Raw genomic sequence first — 19,515 nt, forward strand, 5'->3', positions numbered from 1 at the left:
ACTCACGAATCTCACAGCCACTCCTGTGAATACTTCACCCATTCACTTCAGAACCTGGAAATGGGAGTAGGTCATTTATCCCTTTGAGTCTTTTCCGCGATTCGATGAGATCATGGCAGATCTATGATTTTCCTCCACATTCCCATCTCTTCTCCTTATCCCTTAATACCTTTGGTCAACAAAAATGTATCAGATTTCTGGGATAAATGAGTTGTCTTTGTGAGGAAGTATTGAGCATGGGATCTGTACCCCTCTGTGGTTTAGAAGGAGAGATGATCTAATTGAAACATAAAGTTCTAAAATGGGCTTGTCAAGGTGGATGGTGTGAGGGTAATTTGACGTGGAAATGCAGACCACAACACCTTTCAGATATAGCAAGTCGGCGTTACTGCAGAGGACAAGAACATGCACATGGATGGCATATGTTGCTGCTGATGGGGTGTCTAAAACTAGGATCTTGGTCTCAGGATTGGGGACCAACCTTTAAGACTGACATGAGATAGAACTTTTCTCAGAGAGTTCTGAATCCCTGGAATTCTGTTCCCATGAGAGCTGTGGATACTGAGCCGAAGTATATTCAAGGCCAAGATAGGTAGATTTTTGGACTCCCGGGGAATGAATGGTTATGGGGATTGGGCAGGAAAATTGAATTGAGACCAAAGATCAGATCAGCCAGGAACTTAGAGTGGCAGAGAGTTGGCTTGAGGAACAGTAGGACCTGCTCCTGTCCCTATTCCTTAAGTCCTTATGCTGTTTAGAAATGTTTTCTCAACAAATGAACTAATTTTTGCTAATTGAAGCATTCCCAAAATTCATTAATAATGGGTGACCCATTGTAAGAGGCAAATTGAACACCTGGTTTGTTGATGAGTGTATTATAATGGAGCAAAAGGAGGAGGGAAGAGCCACACTGGAGCAGAGAGGACTTAGCCAGCTCATGAGCGTCACAGACAGGAGCCCAAGCAGCAGGTGTAATACAACAGAAATACCCATCAAAAAATGGTGCTGGAGAAGTGCACGGGGGGGGGGGGGGGGGGTGGTTTGACGAAGAAATCAATGATTGGTCAGTGAAGAACTGAAGAAATAATCATCCAGCTCTACTTCCCTACCAATGAGTAAACACCACCTCTGCCCCCAATTCTTACTGTCCACTCAAGGCCATTCAGGAATAAGTCTCAATAGCCATATCATCCAAAGACTGTGAACTTTAGCTCTAAAATTCAGCTCCTTGTATTGTATTTCTTTGACACTACAGGGGTCATATCATTTTCAATGTGACCACATTTGTGCCACATATCATGACAGATGCCAGTTCATAAGGACACCAGCATGTCCACAGTTAATATCTGCTGAATCAGAGGAGGCAGATTGTATTGTCGCTTAGTGTGCAAGGCAGTTTGAAGGCAGCGCTGCTCCATTGGAGCTCGACTCTCCTGTTGCTGCCTTCTCTTAGCCTTGCATCGCCAAATGTGCTTTAAACAGCTGAAAGGAGGACCTAGCCAATACTGCTTTTGAAAGGATGCTTCCAGATTAATTGATTGATTTCTACTGGCTTTTTGCTTTGACTTTACAAGTGATAAGATAATAGGATAAGATATCTTTATTAGTCACATGTACATGGAAACACACAGTGAAATGAATCTTTTGCATAGTGTTCTGGGGGCAGCCCGCAAGTGTTGCCACATTACCGGCGCCAACATAGCATGCCCACAGCTTCCTAACCAGCTGGCGTGTTTGCACTTACAACGGTTATTTAAAGCTGCTTATGTCTACTTGCTGAGATATCTTCTCATGACTTCAGATTTTCTTCGCAAACCTTTGCTTCCAAGCTTGAAAGCAATAGTAGGCATTCCCCTTCAGAGGGCATTATGAGTGGGAGAATGAGCAGAGGACACAGGGATGCAAAAGGGAAGAAGAAGAGGAAGAGTTGAAAGGGAGCCTTGTTCCCCGTATAGAAGACACCTCTCCTGCTTTTCACCTCCTCCAGACAGGCTTCAAGAAACCACGTGGCCCACTCTTTTCAGGGTAATACCATTCTTGAATGTCTATCAGGTCAGACTGATTTCCTGAATCCAGCCAGAATGTCTTTTGACCTCTTTTGGCCATGACACACCTCCTTCCCTTTAAGAAGTCCATGTTGGCTTTAGGTGGTGGAGGTTAGCTTTAAGTTATGTTACTCATCGATAAAGTTGCCACCAGCACCCACCCCCTCCCCCAAAGAGGGATGCAGCCAGTGAGCAGTGAAGTTAGCACTGACTACAAGCAACAGCCTGTAAATTGAGCAAGGAGCTGTAAATCGAAATGCCCCCTGCATTGGGAGCAGCTACTGGAGCTTAATTGTCCATCGAGCTCCCCACACCTGCTTGCAGGAGCTTGCAAACTAAGAGTTCATGGAGTTACCTTACATATTCCTCCAGATTTCCTCTTGTTTAGTGAGCCTTGCCGGTCATCACACAATCATACAGGACAGAAGGAGGCCATTCAGCCCATCATGCCTCTGTCAGATCTCTGAAAGAGCTGCCACTTCATCCTACTTGCCTGCTCTTTTCCCAGAGTCTGTAAGTATTTCATGGAGCATAGAACGTAGAACAGTACAGCACAGGAACAGGCCCTTCAGCCCACAATGTTATGCCAAACTAATTAAATTAGTATTGGTATTGGTATTGGTTTATTATTGTCTTGTCTTGCATACCGTTTGTGCAGATCAATTCATTACATGGTGCAGATACATTGAGTTAGTACAGAGTGCATTGAGGTAGTACAGATAAAAACCAATAACAGAGTACAGAGTAAAGTGTCACGGCTACAGGGAAGTGCATAGCAGGCAATAAGGTGCAAGGTCATAACAAGGTCAAGAGAAATGCCCAACTAAACTAATCCCTTCTGCCTACTCAATGTCCCTATCCCTCCATTTCCTGCACATCCATTTGCCTATCTAAGAGCCTCTTGAAAGCCTCGATCGTGTCTGCCTCCACCACCACCCCTGGCAGCATATTCCAGGCACTCACCACTCTCTATGTAAAAAAACTTGCCCCGGACATCTCCTCTGAACTTACCCCCTCGCACCTTAAATGCATGCCTTCTAGTATTAGACATTTACTGCCTGTCTACTTTATCTGTGCCTCTCATAATCTTATAAACCTCGATCAGATCTCCCATCAGCGTCTGCCGCTCCAGAGAAAACAACCAAAGCTTGTCCAATCTCTCCTTATAACACATGCCCTATAATCCAGGCAGCATCCTGGTTTCCTTTATAAGATTGGATGCAATTCCCTTTTGAATGTTATTTTTGAATCTGCTCCCACCACCCGTTCAGACAGAGGATTGCAGCTTTTGTATTTAGTTTCTGGGATACATTCAGATGAATGAGGATAAAGCATTGTTACACCATCTGCATGGTTTGTTTACCATTAGGACCATTCTGTACAATGAAAGAAAGAATGATTGCAAAATATATGATAAATGAACATATTTTACTCTGTTATATGTTACATATGTTTGCTTTCTGGTCTGTGTGGTTATTAAGCTATTTGTAGATGTAACATCAAGTGTTCTCTCCACTGAGGAACACAGGTGACCAAATTGGTCACAGAGCCACGAAATAGAAAGTCCAAATCTGAATTCACCACTAATCCTTGTGGATATGAGTCATTGCCGAGGGTGTTCTTTGTTGCAGTCACTCTGCTCACTGTCTCTGGACAAAGAGCCTATCGCCTCTTGTGAATGGGAATATGATGAAACAAACTACCACTAACGAGTCAAAATTGCTCATCCTACTTTATGTTGAATGTCCTGGGATAGATTATGTGTGCTGCTGTGTGATGTTAGTGTCTTATTGGTTTCAGAGGTGTCCAAGAAAAAAGCGGGAGAATAGGCGGTTTTTATTACTTTTTCTCTCCTGGACAGAGTTTTGTAAGATCTATAACACGTGTTTAAAGTTCCAGGAATGGGAGACATCAGACTAATTTCCCGTACTCTTTCTTCTCGCACAGTACAAGACACAAAGGCAGAACCTTCTCAACTTTGTCCCGTGGTGGCTTAACACTTTCACACTCGCATCCATCCACCCTCTCTCACTCAGTGTATCTCACTCTTTCTGATTATTGAGGGTTTCTAAAATTGTGAACATAAGAACATACGGAACAGAAGCAGAAGTCCATTTTGTTTCTTGTGTCTGCTTGGCCATTCCATCAGAACATGGCTGATCTGTTACCTCAGTGTCCTTTTGTTGCACTAACCCCATTTCTCTTGATTCTCTTCACATCCAAAAATCTTTCGATGTCTGTCTCAAATATACTTAGTGACTGAGCCTCCACTACCCTCTTGGGCATTGAATTACAACATTACTTGGGTGAAGAAGTTCCATCTCATCTCTGTCCTGAATGGCTGACCTCTTATTTTTATACCCCAGGCAGGGAAAACGTCATCCCTACATCTACCCTGTCAAGCCCCCTAAGAATTTTGTACATTGCTTTTTGTTCTTCCTTTTCGACTCCATCTAATGCCCTTTTCCCCTTCTTCTGCTGCGTGCTTCTGACCCTCAAGTGGACAACACCTTGTATACTTGAGATAAATTGATATACAGTGCTGCTTCTTTTAATCAGACTCTGCCATTGAAAGGCAGTGTTCCAACTTCCAATTCCCAACCCTCAACACAGAACTCCAGATTTTGCATGAGATTATGACAAAGTATCTCAAGTGGATGTTTAAATCAATGATGCAAAACAAACATAACAGTTCTGTGAAATACAGGCCACTTACTGTAAATCCTGAACTTCCAGCGGCAGGTAAAAAAGATAATCGAAATGTGGAACATGTGATCATTGAAGGGATTTGACAATACATTGCAGGCAGATTTAACCAAACACCCACCTCAGCTTCCTTTGAGTACACAGTGTCACTCGTGGCCCTTTTTTGCCTGCTCTTTATAAATCTGCCCAATTCAAAATACAAGCAATATAAAAATATTTTTGTCTACCAAAGGACGATTCTTGTGGAAAGTGTTATAAACAAAATATCTCAGGCAAAAGGTGCAAATTATTAAGTTGTCATCTGAAAAGAAATTATAAAAGAATTTCCCCCTTTTCTGGAATTTTATGATCACCAGAAGTTGTAAGTCCTCCTTTTGTAGCTTTTCAAGTTGATTGCATGTTGTAGTATTCCTCTCATGGAGTGTGAAGTAATGTGTCCCATATGAGTCTTTCCTTGTTTGATCCCAAAAAGCATGCCAGAAGCAAACCGAGCTCTTTGTATTACACATTTCTCACATTGACTCAAAGGCTGCAGCCATTAAGCCTGTCACAATTAATGTGCAGAACCTAGCCAAACAAACTTTAAATTAAATTAAAGCTTCTGCATCTGCTGCATGGTGATGTGACATACTAATTTAAGGTCAAGATTCAGGAAGTTGACAATGACATCACATTTTCCTTTCCACATGGAAAGCCAACACTTGGAAATATTGCTGGATCATCTGTGGAAAAGCTTCAGGTAAATATGATTTAGGACACTAGAATCTGGAAGTTGTCCAGATTTTTTAATGGGGGTGGCAACCTCAGTACTAGAGAATACGAGTGCAATAGTTAAATATCTGTGGAAGGAGTGGAGAATAAGATCATTACCTACAAGACAACAAATATTTGCATTTTCTTTCAGCTGATGGGCAATGCTGTAGCAGTTGGCACTTTGCTGAGCATTGAGTTAGAAAAGCACTTATCAGATAGATCAATTAATAGAAATTTTTAGGAAGAAACTTGCAAACTGCTGGCCATATATTTCTCCCTTGAGAAACAGGAATTGAAAGTTTAATGAACTCATTGTGCATCCTTTCACTTGAGAAAAGTTTTAGGTTTGCCTGCATCCTCACTTAACCTGGTGAGGGACTGTTTCAGAAAAGATATTAGATAACATGAATAGCAAAATGAGTAACGGGTGATGGCACGATGGTTAAATTACCAGACTATTTCCCAGAGGCCTGCATGAACAGCCTAGAGACATAAATTCAAATCCCACCAGGGCAGTTGTGGAATTTAAGTTTGGTTTATCAATTAAAAAGACTAGTGTCAGTAAAGGTGATTTCACTGGCATTTGTAAATACCCACCTGGTTCACGATTAACTTTCAGGAAAGGAAGTCTGCTGCCCTCACCTGGTCAGGCTGAAATGTGAGTCCAAGCCTTACAGTAAAGTCGTTGACTCTTAAATGAAATGAACGAGCAAACCCTCAATCTAGGCATGGAATTTGGAAGCGGATCTCAGCCCAATCAACCCTTCAAAGTCCTTGTTAGGAAGATCTGGGGACTGGTATCTAAAGTGTCTGTCTGTAGGCCACAGACTAGTCCCAGAATGTCCTGACTGCTCTGTCACAATCCCTGTGTATGTCGTGTGCCATGGGAGTTCAGACCATGGCAGAACTGTTGTATACAGATGGGAGAAAGTAGCTGAGGGAGTCCTCGACATCACGTATCATGGCATCAGATCAAGTATGGTGGGGGGGAAAACTAATGACCATCTATAGTCTTATCTCTCTCATTAAGAGGCATTTGGATAAGTACACGGAGGGGAGGGGCTTGGAGGGTTATGGACCGAACATGGGGAACTGGGACTAGCAGGGAGGATGCTGTGGTCGGTATGGACCAGTTGGGCTGAAGGGCCTGTTTCCGTGCTGTATTACTCTGACTCTGACTCTATAATCTAAATCATAGACCTATACCCAATTGAAAACTTCCACAGAGAGAAAGGCAGAGCATACACATTGCAGGCAGACCCAATGTTCCAGGGCATTAAAACACCAGATCATCAATCCCAGGAACAGGTCAGGCCTGAGGTTTCATCCTCCCCTCAACCCACAAGAAAATCCAACCTACTTTTCTGAGTCCCACTGCTGTTTACTGCAAACTGTCCCAACTAGGAAGCCAACATAGCTTTCTGATGAAGGGTTCTTTCCTACTCACTCACTCCATCATATTGTTAGCTCAAGAGCCCTGACTGGACTAACTCTGTAAAAAAAATTGGGTAAAATCTCGCTGCAGCTGGGTTGTTTGCGTTTAACCCTGCTTGTTAGACATTGTCCTGCACTATTCATATGAAAAATATTCTGTGTGGTAAACTGCCGAATTAAATGGGGTCTTAAGAGTGAGATCACACATGCACAAAGCAAATGGCAGATCATCATAAATTAACCACTTTTGCTGAGGTTAGCAACTCACAGTTGTCCCTTTGTCTTTCCCCTGCAAGTTAATTTGTGTGTTATTAATGGCATGTGTCAGTACCATGATGTTATTTTTTACATTAAGGTCTGGTTTAAAGTTTTTGTAACATTTTAGGATGAAATTTACATGGCATTTTGTGCTAAAATAATTCAGATTATACACACAACGCACTGAGAATAATTTTGATTCTACCTTTAAAAGACTTCGGTGTTTCAATTAGCAATTAATCTCACATTTTGGCATAGTTAATAATTTACCTCATATTGTCAGGGTTCTCGATGTCAGTGGAGGAATTCCAAACCTTCAATAGATCAGTGATGCCACATGTCTGAAGATTATGCCATAATTAAACACATGCACAGAACAGGAGGAAGATGATCCCTTTTATTGGCATAGATTTATTAGACACTTGTCTTCAGGACCACACAAGCCACTACATCTGCAGCGGAATCCATCTGCCCGTAAAATCCCTTTTTTTTTGGCTTAGAATTTGTGAACCTTCTGTTCTGTCATATTGTGATAAGGAGGTAGCCAAAATGGTATAGAAATAAAATGCAAAACATACAGGAATTGCATACCTGGTAAATTAACATTGGAAAGCAATAAGATTGGTGAATATTTCGGGCCTGATCTTCCACTACTCATTGCTTACACCAATTAGAGTTGCATATATATTAAACTTGAGTATGATGCCTCTGTGAGGGAAGGAATGCTGATAAATTTAGTCTCTGGACCATGTCTATGAGTTGGCTGCATCCCTAACACGGACAGAGCAACAGTCTGCCCACCTTTGACTGGAAAATGAAGGAGGGAATGAGGCTTGGAGTGATTCAGCAACATTTGTTTTAATTCAAAATGAAATACAGTATGTTTTTTCTTAAAACCAAATGTAATAAAGCAAACAGGTTGCAAATTTCCAAGAGTATGACTTTGGGAGAAGAAATAATTACTTTAAATTGTTCTTTTGCAGGGTCCACCTGGTCCTAAAGGTGACAAGGTTTGTGAAAACAAATTTTACAGACTTACGTAAATATATGTCTCTTTCCATAAAATATCCTCCTTGAAACAAAATTCTTAATTTCTCGTTGCTTTTGCATAGATAATAATTAAATGTGTTTGTGTGTTTCAGGGTGATCAAGGGGACCAGGGGCCGAGGGTAAGTTTTCAGTAAAAGCTTTCCAAGGTGTATAGCATGCAGATTTGAGTGCAGTCGTTAGAAAGGCAATGACCTTTTCACAGCACATCTCTCATTTTCTTGTCAGTTTCATTGACCAGAAGACAATCCTGGTATATTAAAGCAAATTTTAGAGTAGTTAGAAGCTATGTCTATCAGGGCAGTGACATAGGGCTAGTTTTGATACCAATTGTTCCTGAGGGGTAGAAGTCTTTGTGAATACTGCAACACAGGATCTTTTCTCCTGCACATCTCAATCATTGACATACATTAGTAACTGGAAGTGAATGTTCTTCACCAATGTGTGATGGTACTGATGTCTGGAATGCATGGAATAATAATAAACTCAGATACATTAATATTGAGAGTGTTTTGGAAAGTATAGATATTCCTCAATTTACAAATGAGATATGTCCCTGGAAAACATTCATTCAATGAAATGTCATAAATTGAGAAGGCTGGAAAAAATACTTTTTGAAAAGTAGATTTGTAAATCCAAGATTCATACCTAAACAGTCAATGGAGTCACAGCAAAAATTTGTGTCTAGAACATTCGTAAGTCGAGGAATGCCTGTACAGTAATATTAGATGTGTTAAATTTAATTCCTGGAGTGTTTCAGCAAGTGGGTATGCACTGCCCTAGAAATTCAGCCATGAGTCTGAAAACATCTTCATTTTCAGAGTGGAATACGATCATGGCCATTTCCACATCAAATCGTGCCATTCCCGAAACACAACCAGGCAACTCTCATATTTAATTTTTTGTATTTTCATATCTTCATATGATGTAGAAAGAGGCCCGTTATGTCTATGCCATGTCTCAGAACACTCCCTTTCATCCCATTTCCCCACATTTCCCTTTAACCTGTTCTCTCTCACGTGCTCATCCACTCCCTCCCTCCCCTGCCACTTATCTACACTAGATACAATTTAAAGTGACAAATTACCCTGCCAACCAGCACACCTTTGGTATGTGGGAGCGTCCGGGGGAAACCCACACAGTCACTCGGGTAAAGTGCACACTTTACAATCTCTGCACTCTCAGTCGTGATTGAACCCAGGTCACTGGAGCTGTGCAGCAGTATCACTGACAGTTCTGCCAAAGTGCTGCTCAGGTCATGAAACTGATCCACTTTCTGTGAGCGTTGCCGTCATTCCCAGAGCAACCAGGAAATTAGTCAACGTTGTTCCAGGAGCACCCATTGTTGGGCACTCCTGCAACAAGCAGGTTTTCGCAGTAATACTGCCCTTGAAGCAGCACTATAAATGGGTACCACATGGATATAGCTCCTAACAGTTAGTTCAGATCTACTCCCTGCTCTCCTAGCCCCCGCCTCCAACTCCCCACACTGTTCTCAGGTGTCCTCTCCCTGACAACAAGCCCCAACCATGGCACTGCTTTTCTGGCACTCTCCGCACCCGCCCCTCCCCAATCCATTCCTGCCAAATGGGATGGAGTGGGTTAAAATTCCTCCTCCTACCTCCCTAGGAGCTCTGGAACAACCATCTTCTGTGGGTAACTATGTCTGTACACGCAGAGCGTGCAAGAGAGTTGGAGAATGGCCTCCATTAATATCCATGTGTGTCTGATTATATCAGTGTTAGAAGAAGGTTTTCAGTTCTTCCGAGATGTCAACTCACTTAAATTAAGAACTTCTGTGTGTTACCAGATCTGTTAACCACCGCGACCAAATGCTGTGCTTTTATGTGTCCTCCAACACTTTGTAGTATGATTTCAAAAAAGGCAGCTGATCCTTGGTTTTTTTCACAGTGGCACAATGTGGAATCTAACTGCACATCTCTGATTTTGCGCACTCACAGCTTACCACATTGCATGTTTTCCTATAAGGAATAGTCCATTTAAAACAAATGTTCCCGTTGTTGCTTTTCTTAGCATTTGGTACTGGTCTATCTCCTCATCTTCCCCTCCCTTAAGTGGCACTTGAATCATTAAATTAAACCAACTGCTCGTAGTTAACTCTCACTTTTCAAATTGACAAGAACTAAGTGTGACGTTAAACTGTCCTCACGCAAAAGCCAACATTAATAAAATCTCAGAGACTAAGTAGACTTCGCAAGCAGTGATCAGTTACTTATTGGCGGTCATTCAAACATTGCTAATTAAGTTCAGCGCTGTTATCATCAGGAAAGTATTCTGGTAAAGGGAAGGTTGTTCCAGATGGAGACCTCAGCTCCAGACTGAATGAAAGGCTTCTAGTCTGCCACAGTGACAGTTGTCAGCTTGCAGCCATTACTGGCGGTGATTTGTGCAGTCGGTGCAGTAACAAGATACGGACTGTGTTCATCTACCCATGACGCAAAATGCTTTGCTCAGGAGCACATGAATCCTGGTTCCCAATAGCAGCCTGCAAACAGGGCTTCCAGGCAGGCAAAAGGCACAGTTAAAAGCAAAATGTTGATTAGTTGCCATTTTTTGAGCAAATGATAGGATGGCAATTTTTAATGTGGCTATGGAGAGATGTTCTGCATGTTTGCAGTGAAAAGAAAGAAATATAATTGGTGCCTTTCACATTGTCACAAAGTGCTTTCCAATCAAAGAAGCATCTTTAAAATGTACTGCTGTAATTGCAGCAATTTGGCAACAAAACATTAAATGTATAGTGAGCAATTAAAATATGTTGGTGCTTTGGAATGAGTGATAAATGTTGTTCAGTACACCAGGAGAATCCCTTCCTTTTCAAATAGAACCACGGGGTATGTTGTGTCCACTTCAGCAGGTTATGAGTCTTTAGTCTTTATTTGAAAATGTCATGTCTGACAGTACAGCACAGCCTCATCTCTGCCCTGGAACATCAGTCCAAGTAAGGTGTACAAGCTGCTGCTTCTCAGCTTGAGTCCATGATGTCCTAATTCTGAATGTTTCACAGAGCCTTTCCCGATCATAGTGGAGGGAGTGGGGAGTGCACATTCTGAGAAGCCCAGAGCACCTTCCCCTCATGCCAACAAAAGCAATTCACTGCTGAATATCCCATCCTGCCCCGCACCCCATGGGCTCCCAACATTTATCCTTTCTGACACTGGTACCTACTTGGATTGGCTCCAGTCAGACCCAGGAACAAAATTCAGCCTCAGTCACCCTGTCACATCTACACCAGAGCTGCTGAAGAGTTTTGCCACAGACTTTCATGGAGCAGAAGGATACCATGTGATGCATAATATACAAGGTAATACGGAAGGGAATGGTTTCCTATTAATAACACTTTCTTAAGAGCTGTAAAGGGACTTCCTTGAGGAAAACTGCCTGCTGCTCAGGTAGAGCCTCGTGGAAAGTACAAAGCCATCTACAGGTTCCATTTTCTTAGGCTGTTGAGTTTAAAAGTGACCAATTTTCCTGTGCACTAAATCCGTCTGTGCCTACTTCTGTGACACTAGACAGAGAGGAAAGGCTTGATGGCCCATCTTACTGTGTTTACATCCTGTTTGTACTTCTGTGACTTCAGGTGAGGGCTGTGACACGATGCCTGAGTTTGCTACTTCAAGTTTGTTTTAAAAAGCAGCCTGTTTCTATCAGTAAAGCTGCTGATGGGTCACCAGCAGACTGGCCCCCTGAAATACAGGAATTACATTTTTAACGCTGCAGTTCAAATGCTGGATAATACAAATAGATAAGCAATATTTGGTATGGAAGGTGAATGCCTGATTTGGTATTGGTATTGGTAACGGTGGTTTATTATTGTCACATGTACCCACATACAGTGAAAAACTTTTGTCTGCATGCCATCCGGGCAGATCATGCCACACATAAGTACAACGAGATCGTAAAAAGAAACCAGAATGCAGGATATAGTGTAGCAGCTACAGAGAAAGTGCAGAGCAGGTAAACAAATAAAGTGCAAGGGCCATGAGGAGGTAGAGTGGGAGATGAAGAATTCATCTTTAACATATGAGAGTCTGATAACAGGCATAGAAGATAAGATAAGATTTCTTTATTAGTTGCATGTACATCGAAACACACAGTGAAACGTATCTTTTTGCGTGGTGTTCTGGGGGCAGCCCGCAAGTGTCGCCATTCTTCCGGCGCCAACATAGCATGCCCACAACTTCCTAACCTGTACGTCTTTGGAATATGGGAGGAAACCGGAGTACTTGGAGGAAACCCACACAGACACTGGGAGAAAGTACAAACTTCTTACAGATAGTGGTGGGATTTGAACCTGGGTCGCTGGTGCGGTAAAGCGTTACGCTAACCGCTACACTGAAGCTGTCCTCGTTTGAGATCCAGCCCACTACGGTGATGTAATTTGCCCATCTTGATCAGAAAATGTATTAAGTTGCTATCAAACACATACTAAAAATGTTCAGCACATCAGCCAGTAGCTGAGTTCTCTGAAAAGTCAATGACCTGATTCTTCTTCATGAATGCTGTCTGATCTGCTGAATATTTCTTGCATTTCCTGTTCACCTTTCAGATTTCCAGCTTTACATTATTTCATCTACAGTTTATTAAGTTTGCACTTTTGTGGTAAGCCTGCATTGTGAGTACAGCTGACACTTCCATGGAAAGTAAAATCAGGAAAGCTACATAAATAACCACTGTTACATTATAGTCAACACTTTCCCCTTTTGCACCACATTCAGACACAATGGCATGTTCTTCCACGTGGAATATTGGGATCATGGGACATACGGTGCAGCAAGTAGAGTTGCTGGCTCATAGTTCCAGCGCCCCGGTTTCAATCCTGACCTCGGGTGCCGTCTGTGTGAACATTGCACATTCTCCCTGTGACCCGTGTGGGTTTCCTCCAGGTGGGTTTCCTCCAGGTGATCCGCTTTCCTCCCACATGCTGAAGGCATGCAGGTTAGCAGGTTAGTTGACTGCTGTAAATTGCCTCTAGTGTGTAGGTGGGCGGTAGAATCTGGTGGGATATGGGAATGTGAGAAGAATAAAATGGAATTAGTCTAAATGGGTATTTGAAGGTCAGTGTGGACTTGGCTGGGCCAAAGGGGCTGGCTCAGTGCTGGATGACTCTTCAACTCTATGACCTATGAGATCTTGCAATGGCCATTTTTAGGAGCAAGGTTGTCACTGAAACACTAAAACACTTTTTCCTTCAAGTCCTGCACAGAAAATGCCCATGTTTTCCAGGCCAAATCCATAGAATGGTAAAACAGGTACAATGCTGGAGGCAGTCTGCACCTGTGGGACCAATCTCACCAGGGACTCGATGCAAGGGAGAAAAAAGAGGAAAATTAATTTAAAACAAAATGTGTTTCTTATGTCACAAACCAGCAACAAAAGAAACACACCGTCATGATTCGGTGTTAAAAACTATTTTATTAATCACTACTTATGATAATACGTAAAATAAAAGTAAAAATGTTAGGATGTTAGAATTCAAAAATGTTAAACCCTGAACATTAACCCCAAAAATTAAACTCGTCGTGTGTGTGTGGCAAAGTCCCAAACTCCAAGTCCAGGAATGGTTCTTAAAGTTCAGTTCCGCAAGCCATAAGGTGAAACATGATCAAAGGCTTCTTCAACAACCACCGTTGTCTGAAGATAAGACGTAGATGTAGAGAACATAGGGAGAGTAAATACGAAATCCAAATGTTCCACGATGGACTTCCTCACCCCGAAAAGCATCCGAATCGTGGTCGTCCACACAAATACCTGTTTCCTTCTACAGGTCAGCAACAAGGTGAACTCCACCGGATTACTTCCAATTTCCATACATGGATTTCTGTGGCAGACACAGTTATTGTTTCTCATCCATTGATAGAGAAAACTAACAGGCTAGTGTCTCTCTCCCTTTTCTCTCTCTCTCCCTTCTTCTGACCTCTTCGACAACGTCATTGCGTCCTTTATCTTCTATTGATGTAAGCACTCCACACACACACACACACACACACACACACACACACACACACACACACACACACACACACACACACACACACTTTATCTTAAAGGGACTTTCACCGAGTCCGTAACACTTATGAATCTTCTTCTTCGCCATAGTGATGAATTTGGAATTTCAGGCTCATGAATCTCTGCGTACATTTAATTCAGTTACAATCAGATGAACAAGCAGAAATCAATAATGCTTTGTAGGAACAGACAGAACAATAAAAATGAATGTGATGTTATATTCATAACTAAAGTAGCTACTAATTCACAATTAATTAACCAAGTGAGATGGCATTTATTGCATTTATATATTTACTATATTCAATTTTTATGTCAGAATTGGTCCTCATGCTTTGTCATCTACCTACAGTCCCTAATTATCATTACATTATCCAGATTGGTGTTGGGTACAGTTGATATATTCTGGAACTCTCTGTGATTTATAATGAATAATTTTAAAACTAATCTTTATCCCTCTGGGTAACAGAAACATACAGCATGGACACAGGCCCTTCAGCCCACAGAGTCCACTTATTCCATGCACAACACAGACCATTAAAAAGTAAATAATTTTACTCTTTTTTGTACTGTGGCCCTATTCATTTCTTGCACTTGATTTGCCTGCCTTTTGCTTTTGCATTCAACTGTTCTTTTTATCATTACTGTTCTTGGATTTTGACTCCTATTTAGGTTCCCATCCCCCTTGCCATTCTAATTCAAACCTTCTCCAACAACGCTGGCAAACACCCCCACAAAGACATCAGTCCCGGTCCTGCCTGGGTGCAGACCATCTTGCCTCTGCAGGCCCTACTTTCCCCAGAACTAGGTCCACTGTCCCTCCCTCCTGCACCATCTCTTCAGCCACACATTGATATGGTTGATTTTCCTACCCCTATACTCAGTAGGATCTAACACTAGAAATAATCCTGAGATTACTACCTTTGAGGTCCCTTATTTTTTATTTATCTCCTAACTCTTTAAATTCATCTTGCAACACTTTCACCCCTTCACCTATGTCATTGGCACCGATAGTTCCAACAACCACAGACTATTCACTCTCCCCCTTAAGGATGCTGTACTGCTGTTCCATGACAATCTTGTCCCTAGCACCTGGGATGCCACATGTCACTGTCATTCTCCCACATCCCCCACAAACCCAACCCCAGCCTTTTACATAATGCAGGAGGAGTCCATATCCCTCTGGTTAATAGAGATATACAGCATGGAAACAGGCCCTTCAGCCCACAGAGTCTACAGTGACTACCAAGAACCCACACACATGAATCCAACTCTAATCCCATTTCTTATTTTCCCCACATTCCCACCAACTCCCCCAAGATTCCACACAAGGAGGCAACTTACAGTGGCCAACTAACCTACTAACCTGCATGTGGGAGGAAACTGAAGCTCCTGGTGGGAACACAAAGGGAGAAAGTGCACACTCCACACAGACAGCACTGGAAGTCAAAATGAAAAAACACGATGATGCTGGAGGAACTCAACAGGCCAGGCAGCATCCATGGAGAAAAGCAGGTGGTCAATGTTTCAGGTCAGGACTGAAGATAGGAAAAGGGGAAGCCCAATGTATAGGAGGGAAAAGCAGAGCAGTGAGAGGTGGGCAGAAGAGGGGAGGCGGGGTGGGCACAAGGTAGTGATTGGCAGATGCAGGTAAGAAATAGTGATAGGCAGGTGTGGGGGAGGAGGGGAGAGCAGCTCCACCGGGAGATGAGTCAAAGGTAAGGAGAGAGAAAAAATAGGGATGAAAAAAAGAGGCTAGGAATGGGAAGAAGAGAAGAAGCAGGGTGGGGGTGGGAGGGTGTTTGAATCCAGACCACTGGAGTTGTGAGGCAGCAGCTCTACAAGCTGCAGCACTGTGCTGCTAAGATTTGCTCCTGAAGTTGAGTGCCATGCTGTTCATAATCCAATCATACACTGTGGAAGATCATGCATATATGAACACAAAGCGTGTATTGTACAGCACTTGCTGATGCTGAGCACACTCAGCAGTCTCTCCAAATGAGTGCCATACACAGGGAAGTCCATAGTTTATGGATGTGCACCATGTACACCTAAAGTACCTGATCATGATTAAAGATGATGTTTCTGATAAAATTCTGTGACAAAGTGCATTAAAACATTATGCTTTGAGATGGAATATCTAGCCAAATAGGTATTAAACTTTTGACAGAAGTGTGGAGGAAACAAATTTACTAAATTCCTGGCTTCCATTAACTATTGGATTTTTCATGATGTATGGTAAGTGCAAGATAATGGTAATGCCCTGTTCCTTTAATGGCCACTGAATTACTATGTCTCATTTGAGAGATATCGGTACAGGAAGCATATATTAAACAGAAATTTTATCACATGTCTGGTCAATGTCATTAGAGTCAAAGTAAATGGAGGATAATAGTCACAAGTTGTGCTGAAATTTATGAATTTAAACCCAAGTTTTTGAGTGAGAAAGAGCAAGGCTATTCACCAGATAATTCAGCAAATGAAAAGCCAGTGGAATGGGGTATCTGGAGTATTTTGAAATTGATAAGTGAGAGCCTAAAAATTTAGCTGTCCTTCCACTGCAACTGGCTTGTATTCCAGGGAACACAGGAGTACCTTTCATAAACAATTTCCTGAACACCCCCACAATGCCAAACTTGGAAATAATAAATGAGGCACCGCATCACTTATATACACAACTCAAGAATTATTCTTTTCAAATAATTCTTTAAGTGTAGTTTTTAACTAAACATAGTAAATAGCTGAACAAAGTCAATTGTTTCTTTAATTAATAGCTCCCATTTGAAGTCAATCCAGTCCAGACATGGTGCTGGGCAGTAGTGATATCCCATAAGCTCCATCATCAGTGGAAAAACTGATATGTTTTCAAGGTTCCACAAAGAAAAATGACTATTCACACTTTGTTTTTAAGTAAGGCGTAGATAGCTGCTTCAAATTTAAATGACTTAGCCCCTGAACATTCCCTTTCATATCATCTTTTCAACATCTGTAATTAATAATTAAATTGCACTTAATGTTTTTTTTATTCATTATCACCCTCAAGACTTGACTGTATGACACCATCAGATGTATCACCAAATGGGTGTAGGCTGCTGGCCATCATTCAAACACAGTGAGGGACAAGTTGACAATCTCAGATGGATCTTCAAGAAAAAGACTTCCTTGGAAGAAAATAAACCATCAAAACACCCCACACCCACATTCCTATTAAACGGAAATGGAGAACGTCAAAGGTTTGGCAGCAAGTAAACTGGTGCCTCTCGATCAAGAACTGAGAGGGAAGAGAAATAAGTAAAATGAGTAGCTTAGAGAAAAGAATAATAAGCAAAACTTTCTCGCACTCACTCATGTTGAAGGCTCACCAGAGACTCAACACTTTAATGGAGGTTCGTTGCTTTTTTACCTGCTTTGAAGGAAATTATAGATAAATGCTAATCCCAGCAGTGCTGAGCTAATCCGAACAGTGTTGAGCTAATCCTGAGTGCTCAATAAAATCGGAAAACAGATTTTCAATGGGTGGGCCTCATAGTCTACAAAGTTTCAGTTCTAACTAAGGAAATTTTAACTCCTGTGACCAGATAGATTCAGGAGCAGGTAGAAGGTGAAACCTGTGAAAAGGGATGCCATGTCAGAAACCCGATTTCAACATGCCAACTTCCTGTTCTAACTTGAGTGCGTTCAAGGCTGTAGTCAGGAAAACCAATTGGGAGAGGTGGCTTGGCAATTTAAACACATTAATCCCTCATTGAGACTGATATTTAACAGTATTTTTGGAATGTAACTTGATATGCATGGGGTTCCCATGCTTCCTGGAACTTGCCAGTGAATGAGCATGAGAGGGCCGAAGCATTGGGTGGATGCTGAGGAGTTGACAGACAAATCTGGTAATAAATCCTGCAGCCTCATAGCTGCTTTCTTGAGTGACTCTGTGAAATATATTCCTCACTGGAATGCTGTTAGTTCTTTGTTTAGAAAAGATTGGAGAATTCTTTTGCAGGATTTCCACGCTTAGTGAGCCTTGCTATCCACCTGGTCACAGCACTTGGCATATTTTCCCAACCGTACCAGCGCAGATGCTGCTATCTGGTGATTGTGGTGGACACAAAGGGCAACAAGATCGCCCCAGATGTGGGCATTCAGCCAGTCCACACCCTGCTTCTGCATGTATTAACTGTGGACAGAATAAGCTGTGAGCTGTGCCTCTCTGCTGACATCCCCCTCTTCAGTGCAGCTTCAGGCAAATGAAGAGAAGCTTCACCTCTCTAGAGCTGCAGCAGAGAGGGAGGGTGCTGGGCAGGGAGACGCAGTTTACAGGAGTCCATATCTGCCTTCACTTTTCACAAGCTGTGTTTCCTAGTTGTCTGAACACAGTGTCGAAGGAGGCTCACGGTGTCCCACAGAGCTGCTGCTGACTAGGTAGTCAGTGGGGTGGGCATGGGAGATGATCACCACTCTCGGCCTCTGTGCTTTGGTGTCATTCTGGGGCGAGACTGGAATCATGTCTTTTTTATTTCAAAAATAAAAAATATACACTATATTCAAAATTAAAAATATACATTAAAGAAGAACACAGTGCAAAGCTCTTTATGTCCTTAGTGTCATTTAGTCAATACATTCAGTAGTGTTAGCATGTTTTCTTTACAAAACACCTTTGCAACTCATGTGGCTCCCGGGGATGATACACCCTTCTGTTGTTTAAGGGGCTTCCCCACCAGACTCAGCCCCTCAGTGTCCAGTCATGGAAAGACCCTAGACTGTGGTCCTTGCCCACAGAGCCTTTGCATTGGCTGCACTGAGCTTCAGCGCATCCCTCAGCACGTACTCCTGCAGCCTGGAATGTGCAGCATTCCCTTACGGACATCTCGCTGTGCTGGAAGACCAACAAGTTTCGGGCAGACCAAGGGGCATCTTTCACCGGGTTGATGATCTTCCAGCAGCACTTGATGTCTGTCTCTGGGAACAGCCCGTAGATCAGAGAGTCCTCTGTTACGCAGCTGCTTGGGATGAACTGGGATGCAGATCCTTGCATCCTTCTCCACACCCTCTTGGCAAATCCACAGTCTGCAAAGAAGTGGGCGACCATCTCCTCCCCACCGCAGCTGTCCCGAGGGCAGCGCGTGTTGAGTGTGATATTCTGATTGTACAGGAAGAATCTGACCAGGAGGACCCCTCTCACTGCCAGCCAAGTGAGGTCTCGATGCTTAATGGTGAGTTCCTGTGATGAGGCATTCTGCCAGATGGTTTG

The 19,515-nt window shown here is 42.5% G+C and overlaps 1 protein-coding gene across 1 annotated transcript in view; it reads left to right on the top strand.

Moving 5' to 3' along the window:
- Positions 1-6,465: 6,465 nt before the first annotated feature.
- Positions 6,466-19,515, top strand: part of LOC127584027 (collagen alpha-1(XXV) chain) — a 153,603-nt gene continuing 140,553 nt past the window's right edge. Inside the window, exons 1-3 of the mRNA XM_052040547.1 lie at positions 6,466-6,480; positions 8,180-8,206; positions 8,339-8,365. Of these exons, the coding sequence (XP_051896507.1) occupies positions 6,466-6,480; positions 8,180-8,206; positions 8,339-8,365 (69 nt within the window). The remainder of the gene's footprint in view (positions 6,481-8,179; positions 8,207-8,338; positions 8,366-19,515) is intronic.

This window comes from Pristis pectinata, chromosome 2, assembly GCF_009764475.1.
Source record: "Pristis pectinata isolate sPriPec2 chromosome 2, sPriPec2.1.pri, whole genome shotgun sequence".
NCBI lineage: Eukaryota > Metazoa > Chordata > Chondrichthyes > Rhinopristiformes > Pristidae > Pristis > Pristis pectinata.